Raw genomic sequence first — 7,324 nt, 5'->3', positions numbered from 1 at the left:
TTTGCCAGGATGGTCTCGATCTCCTGACCTCGTGATCCGCCCATCTCGGCCTCCCAAAGTGCTGGGATTACAGGCATGAGCCACCACGCCCGGCCCCTGAATTTTATATTTTAAATTTCTTTGCTTTTCCTTATGGTTTTGCCACATATATTTATCTCCCTAACAGTTTGTTTCTTCTTGCATGTTTTTGACTTTGGCACTCTGCCTTGTTTGTGACAATCACCATTTTGGTGTGTGTAGCTGTGGTTTACTCTGTTTTGCTTCTCTGTAGCACTCCATCGTAGGAATATGCCATATGCTACCATTCTGCTGTTGATGGACATTTGGTTGTTTTTAGTTGTTTGCTATTTCATGCTACTAGGACCATTCTTGTTTCTGTCTTCTAGTGAACACAGAAGAGTTTCTCTGCCACGCATACCCAGCAGTGGAATTGCTGAATCATGAGATAGTCATCGCATCTTTAGTTTTATGAAATAATTCTAAATTGTTTGCTTCTTTAGTTTTATGAAATGATACTAAATTGTTTCCTTATGAAGTATCTCCAATCACTGTGTTGCCCAGGCTGGTCTTGAACTCCTGGACTCAAGCAGTCATCCTGCCTCAGCCTCCCAAGCTGCTGACTCTTATTAACTGACATGACATGATCAGATTTAAAATGCTGTACTTTTCTACTAAGTGAAAATGGCATCTTGTTGTCATTTTGATTTTTCTTTCTTTTTTTTTTTTTTTTTTTGAGACGGAGTCTCACCATTCTCCTGCCTCAGCCTCCTGAGGAGCTGGGACTACAGGCGCCGCCACCTCGCCCAGCTGGTTTTTGTATTTTTAGTAGAGACGGGGTTTCACCGTGTTAGCCAGGATGGTCTCGATCTCCTGACCTTGTGATCCGCCCAGCTCGGCCTCCCAAAGAGCTGGGATTACAGGTGTGAGCCACCGCGCCCGGCCTCATTTTGATTTTTCTTTCTTTTTTTTTTTTTTTTTTTGAGACGGAGTCTCACCATTCTCCTGCCTCAGCCTCCTGAGTAGCTGGGATTACAGGTGCCTACCACCACGCCCGGCTAATTTTTGCATTTTTAGTAGATATGGGGTTTCACCATGTTGGCCAGGCTGGTCTCGACCTCCTGACCTCAGGTGATCCACCGGCCTCAGCCTCCCAAAGTGCTGGGATTACGGGTGTGAGCCACCATGCCTGGCCTGTATTTTTCGTTTTATTATTTGAAGTGTGACGGGAAAGAGAGAGTTGCTTGTAGAGCTACAGTCCATGTCTCCAAAGGCAACTAGATTATGAAAACTTCTCCCACCTTTGTTCACAATGGGGAGGGATAGCAGGCAGGAGAGAAGACAGTCTCTGAATTGTGTTACTTCTTTCAAAGCTACAGCCTAGCCTTCCTAACCAAGTCTGTCTGCTCCTGTCCCTGTGTCCCTGCCCTTCTTCCCAAGATGTCACCGAGGGCAGGAGGGCTTGCACACATACCAGCCTCCTGAGCCTTTCTGAACCCACGCCTTTCACTGAAATGAGGTCACTGGAATGCTTGGAACTCAAGGAGTGACCGCATGAGTTTGTGGGGCAGGCACACCAGGCTTCCATGGGAAATGACGCACCTCAGTCACCCAGACTGTCTGCAGGGGAGAAAGTTTCAAAGAGCCAACCAGAGTTCACATTTTCCCCGTGAACCAAAATGGGAGCAAAACTTCAGCCAGAGGCTTTTGGGGTGGAGCCTGAGGAGAGTGGGGGTAGGAGGGGGTCATCAAACCAGCTATGCACGCATGCCTTAAGGCTTTTCATCCTCAACTGAGGCAATGTAGGCAAGGGTAGAAATTTCTTGAGATCTCTGGACCTGGTTTTTCCACTTCCAGCCAAGTGGCCTTGGGCAGGTGACATCACCTCTTTGAGCATTGGTTGGGTCATTCTAAGTTGGGAGCCATGTTGCCCATTTTACAGGTTGGGTGACTTTTAGCCCCAAAGCTAGCTCAGTGCCTGGAATATAGCAAGAGCTCTTCAAAATATATTGTTATAATATCCTTTAAACTGTAATATATGTTTTGGAGTTGGTGGCTTAGGATTGGTTTTCTTAAATTGAGGCTTTCCCCTCTCCTCCAGGCAGATTTTTATTTTTTAAATGAAGCACCCACAAATTTGGGGAGTGAGAGGGAAAATACTGCATTGCAGGTTTAGCTGCTGCTGCCGCCGCTGCTGCTGCTGCTGCTGCTGCTGCTTCTGCTGCTGCTTCTTCTTCTTCTTCTCTTCTTCTCTTCTTCTTCTCCTTCTCCTTCTCCTTCTCCTTCTCCTTCTCCTTCTTTTCTTTCTTCTCTTTTTTTTTTGAGACGGATTCTCACTCTGTCTGCCAGGCTGGAGTGCAGTGGCGTCATCTCGGCTCACTGCAAGCTCCGCCTCCTGGGTTCAGGCCATTCTCCTGCCTCAGCCTCCCGAGTAGCTGGGACTACAGGTGCCTGCAACCATGCCCAGCTAAATTTTTTTGTATTTTTAGTAGAGACGGGGTTTCACCATGTTAGCCAGGATGGTCTCGATCTCCTGACCTCGTGATCCACCCACCTTGGCCTCCCAACATGTTGGGATTATAGGCGTGAGCCACCCTGCCCAGCCTTTTTTTTTTTTTTTAGGTAGAGTTTCACTCTGGTTGCCCAGGCTAGAGTATAATGGCGCGATCTTGGCTCACCACAACCTCCGCCTCCTGGGTTCAAGAAATTCCCCTGCCTCAGCCTCCCAAGTAGATGGGATTACAGGCATGCACCACCACCCCTGGCTAATTTTGTATTTTTGGTAGAGACGGGGTTTCTCCATGTTGATCAGGCTGGTCTAGAACTCCCGACCTAAGGTGATTCACCCGCCTCAGCCTCCTACAGTTCTGGGATTACAGGCAAGAGCCACCGCACCCAGCTGGTGGTTGATTTTTAAAACATTAAGGAGCTAAAGCTGCTCATGCCTGTAATCCCAGCACTTTGGGAGGTCAAGGCTGGAGGATTGCTTAAGTCCAGGAGTTTGAGACCAGCCCTGGCAACATAGCAAGACCCTGTCTCTATGAAAACAAACAAACAGACAAACAAAAAACAATTAGCTGGGCATGGTGGTATGCACCTGTAGTTCCAGCTACTTGGGAGGCTAAGGTTGGAGGGTCACTTGATCCAGGAGGTTGAGGCTGCAATGAGCTGTGGTCATGCCACTGCACTCTAGCCTGGGGGACAAAGCTAGATCCTACCTCAAAATAAATAAATAAACAAATAAATAATTTAAAAATTACCGGTTTATTATATAGAATTCAAATGAACAACCAGAAGAAAAGGTATATAGGACAAGGTCTGAAAAAGCTTCAAGGGGCAAACCACAATAGTTCACGCCTGTAATCCCTCCCACTTTGGGAGGCCGAGGCAGGCGGATCACCTGAGGTCAGGAGCTTCTAGACAGACACCTGGATACTTTCGCCAACCCAGGAGTTCCCAAGATTTTTTTGCAGCTAGGTTTCCAGTTTCCATTTGGAAAGTTGAATGTATTTTCTGGATTAAACTTCCACAATGGGAAAGGAAGGAAGGAAGGAAGGAAGGAAGGAAGGAAGGAAAGAAAGAGAAAACAAACATAATAAAAACATTTTTAAAAATAGCCTTCCGGCCAGGTATGGTGGCTCACGCCTGTAATCCCAACACTTTGTGAGGCTGAGGCGGGCAGATCACAAGGTCAGGAGTTCAAGACCAGACTGGCCAACATGGTGAAACCTCGTCTCTACTAAAAATACAAAAATTAGCTGGGCATGAGGGCGTGTGCCTGTAGTCCCAGCTACTCGGGAGGCTGAGGCAGGAGAATCGCTTGAACCCAGGAGACGAGGTTGCAGTGAGCCGAGATTGCGCCACTGCACTGTAGCCTGGCGACAGAGCGAGACTCCGTCTCAAAAATAAATAAATAAATAATAAAAAATAAATAAAAAATAAAATTATTCATGCTCACTATAGGACATCTGAAAAATTCAAATGAGTAGAAAAAAGGCCACGACCCCCCATACTTTGTAGAGAAATACATTGTAACAATTTGACTTCTTTCCTGATGGTCTTTATCTTTCCCCGTGTACAGTTTTATTTTGTTTCCATTGTTGCTAAATAAATAGAATGACGCTTTCTGATTCACAACTTACAGAGCTGATTTCATGTACTTCTAACAAGCTTGTGATGATTCCAACAGCTATGACACTTTGTCCCCTCTGGGAATTGCATGGGTAGGGCACATCACCCACCCCTGTATTCTGAGACTTTCTAGAATGCCAGTTCCACAGCACCATGGCCAGCTTTAAGTAGTATCTTTTTAATCATGTAGTTCATCTCAGGCTTCCACATTGTCCTCCTAGAACCTAACTCTGTTTTTTTTTTTCTTTTTTAAACCCCAGATCTTTTGAATATGTCCCCATTCCGTGAGCCCACAGTGATCTGTTTGTTTTGCCTGGTCCCAGTTCATGCATTCTTCGAGTCTTGGTAACCAGGATGTTTTGTCTGTTCAGGCTCTAAACGATCAGTGGGACAGGAACCGAAGTTAAGTAGCTCAGGATGCATCAAGATGAACCTGGGAAAACCGCGAGCCGCTGTGCTGACTGGACTGCTTCTCTGAATCAGCTGGAACTTGTTTTTGTGTCTAGTTTTAAAAGCTCCTCGGAAGCAATCCTAAATCCAGAATTGTTTCAATTATTATGAGGGGAATTCAGAAGTTCTCATTAAACACACGAATGACTCAAGCTTTGAAAAGAGCCAGATGCCAAAGGCAAGAATCCCAGGGCATTGCCCACCTGGGTGTGATCCCCTGATAACTGTCTAACGAATTCAGCATGTGTCCCCCGGGCATGACCATCTGCTGGGCAAAGCTCCAGGACCCTGAGACATCCTGGAATTCCTGTGGTTTAGGAAAGACCTTTAACTACCAGTGGTAGTTGTCTCGTCGTTCTTCAAATAATCTGGTCTTGTTTATTATTATCATTATTATTTAATTTTATTTTATTACAGCTGTACTTGGAGAATAGTCCGGTCTTGAGGCCTTTTCACTGTGGTCTGTTCTAGTGTACGGCTCCCACCAGTGCGAAGCAGAAGGATGACTTTGCTCTGTTGTCAGGACAACCTTGAAGGAAGGAGCCAAATGTGTGGAGGTCTGTGGGAAGAGAGAGCCACCTAGCATGTCCCCACTGAACCAGTCAACAGAAGGCCTTCCCCAGGGGGCCTCCAACAGATCCCTGAATGCCACAGAAACCCCAGAGGCTTGGGATCCCAGGACCCTCCAGGCACTCAAGATCTCCCTTGCCGTGGTCCTTTCCATCATCACACTGGCCACAGTCCTCTCCAACGCCTTTGTACTCACCACCATCTTACTCACCAAGAAGCTCCACACCCCTGCCAACTACCTGATTGGCTCCCTGGCCACCACCGACCTCTTGGTTTCCATCTTGGTCATGCCCATCAGCATCGCCTATACCATCACCCACACCTGGAACTTTGGGCAAATCTTGTGTGACATCTGGCTGTCTGCTGACATCACGTGCTGCACGGCCTCCATCCTGCATCTCTGTGTCATTGCTCTGGACAGGTACTGGGCGATCACGGATGCCCTGGAGTACAGTAAACGCAGGACGGCTGGCCACGCGGCCACCATGATTGCCATCGTCTGGGCCATCTCCATCTGCATCTCCATTCCCCCTCTCTTCTGGCGACAGGCCAAGGCCCAGGAGGAGATGTCGGACTGCCTGGTGAACACCTCTCAGATCTCCTACACCATCTACTCCACGTGTGGGGCCTTCTACATTCCCTCGGTGTTGCTCATCATCCTATATGGCCGGATCTACCGGGCGGCTCGGAGTCGCATCCTGAATCCACCCTCCCTCTATGGGAAGCGCTTCACCACAGCCCACCTCATCACAGGCTCTGCAGGGTCCTCGCTCTGTTCGCTCAACCCCAGCCTCCATGAGGGGCACTCACACTCGGCTGGCTCCCCTCTCTTTTTCAGCCACGTGAAAATCAAGCTTGCTGACAGTGCCCTGGAACGCAAGAGGATTTCTGCTGCTCGGGAAAGGAAAGCCACTAAAACTCTGGGCATCATTCTGGGGGCTTTTATCATCTGCTGGTTGCCCTTCTTCGTGGTGTCTCTGGTCCTCCCCATCTGCCGGGACTCCTGCTGGATCCACCCAGCCCTCTTTGACTTCTTCACCTGGCTAGGCTATTTAAACTCCCTCATCAATCCAATAATCTACACTGTGTTTAATGAAGAGTTTCGGCAAGCCTTTCGGAAAATTGTCCCTTTCCGGAAGTCCTCTTAGTCTTATTCGGTGATGACTCTTGTTATCTTTTGTGTCCTGTAACCTAATCAGGATTTTTTTTTATTATTATTTTCTGAGACCTGGATTAATTAATGATATCTTGAGTCTTGGTTCAATCAACAGAATTGTTCTTTTTCCTGTTGTTTTCTTAACTTCTGAAAGAGCCATGGGCAGGGGGGCAGGACTGAAGATTTCACTACTTAGCATATTTTATTTATTTATTTCTTTTTTTTGAGATGGAGTCTTGCCCTCTTACCAGGCTGGAGTGCAGTGGCACAATCTCAGCTCACCACAACCTCCGCCTCCTGCGTTCAAGAGATTCTCCTGCCTCAGCCTCCAGAGTAGCTGGTGCTACAAATGCGTGCCACCAGGCCCAGCTAATTTTTGTATTTTTAGTAGAGACGGGGTTTCATCATGTTGGCCAGGATGGTCTCGATCTCTTGACCTTGTGATCCGCCCACCTTGGCATCCCAAAGTGCTGGGATTACAGGCATGAGCCACTGTGCCTGGCCAACGTAATGTTTTCACAGTTCCTCTTTGTTGGAAGAAATGTGACCTACGAGATCCCTAGTTGATACAGTTGAGATGAGAAGCTATCTGACTATAGAAAAGACCCCGGGCTCAAAGGGAAGGCTCTCTGGTCTACCTGAGATCTATATGGAGCTTAAAGGAGGGTGGATAAGATTAATGACCTGAATTGAAAGAGAATTTGGAGCCAGGATGGATCTCCGTTCTGTATGGCACCTTGATTGGAAAATAATATCCATGCGTTTCTTCCACTGAGTCTTTCTTAGATTAAATCTCTCCCAGTTTCCATGAAGAGAAAGTCAGTATTTGTAGTGCCAATGATACAAAGTGACTTGGAGAGAGATTCAGAGGTTAGGGGTAGCGGGAGAAGGAAGGTTTTGGGACCAGACTGACTACCCTGTACCCTTCGTTCTTCCCCAATATCCCTGCGCCATCTTCACATTCTGAAGTTAAAACCCATGATCACCCCTTTGAAGTAGATTGACCGGCTTTAGACACCC

At 47.3% G+C, this 7,324-nt stretch overlaps 1 protein-coding gene across 1 annotated transcript; it reads left to right on the top strand.

Moving 5' to 3' along the window:
- The first annotated feature begins 4,665 nt into the window (after positions 1-4,665).
- HTR1D (5-hydroxytryptamine (serotonin) receptor 1D, G protein-coupled) lies at positions 4,666-6,376 on the top strand. Its single transcript, XM_011945552.1, has one exon. It carries the CDS (start codon positions 5,163-5,165, stop codon positions 6,294-6,296), a length of 1,134 nt encoding a protein of 377 aa, XP_011800942.1. The 5' UTR covers positions 4,666-5,162; the 3' UTR covers positions 6,297-6,376.
- The last annotated feature ends 948 nt before the right edge of the window (positions 6,377-7,324 follow it).

The sequence above is a fragment of the Colobus angolensis genome, unplaced genomic scaffold, assembly GCF_000951035.1.
Source record: "Colobus angolensis palliatus isolate OR3802 unplaced genomic scaffold, Cang.pa_1.0 Scaffold240, whole genome shotgun sequence".
NCBI classification, from domain to species: Eukaryota; Metazoa; Chordata; class Mammalia; order Primates; family Cercopithecidae; genus Colobus; species Colobus angolensis.
This window is presented reverse-complemented; position numbering and strand designations above follow the sequence as displayed.

What these genes read in the sequence shown, in the direction of transcription:
- HTR1D (XM_011945552.1), top strand. Translation starts at nt 5,163, where the DNA reads ATGTCCCCACTGAACCAGTCAACAGAAGGCCTTCCCCAGGGGGCCTCC.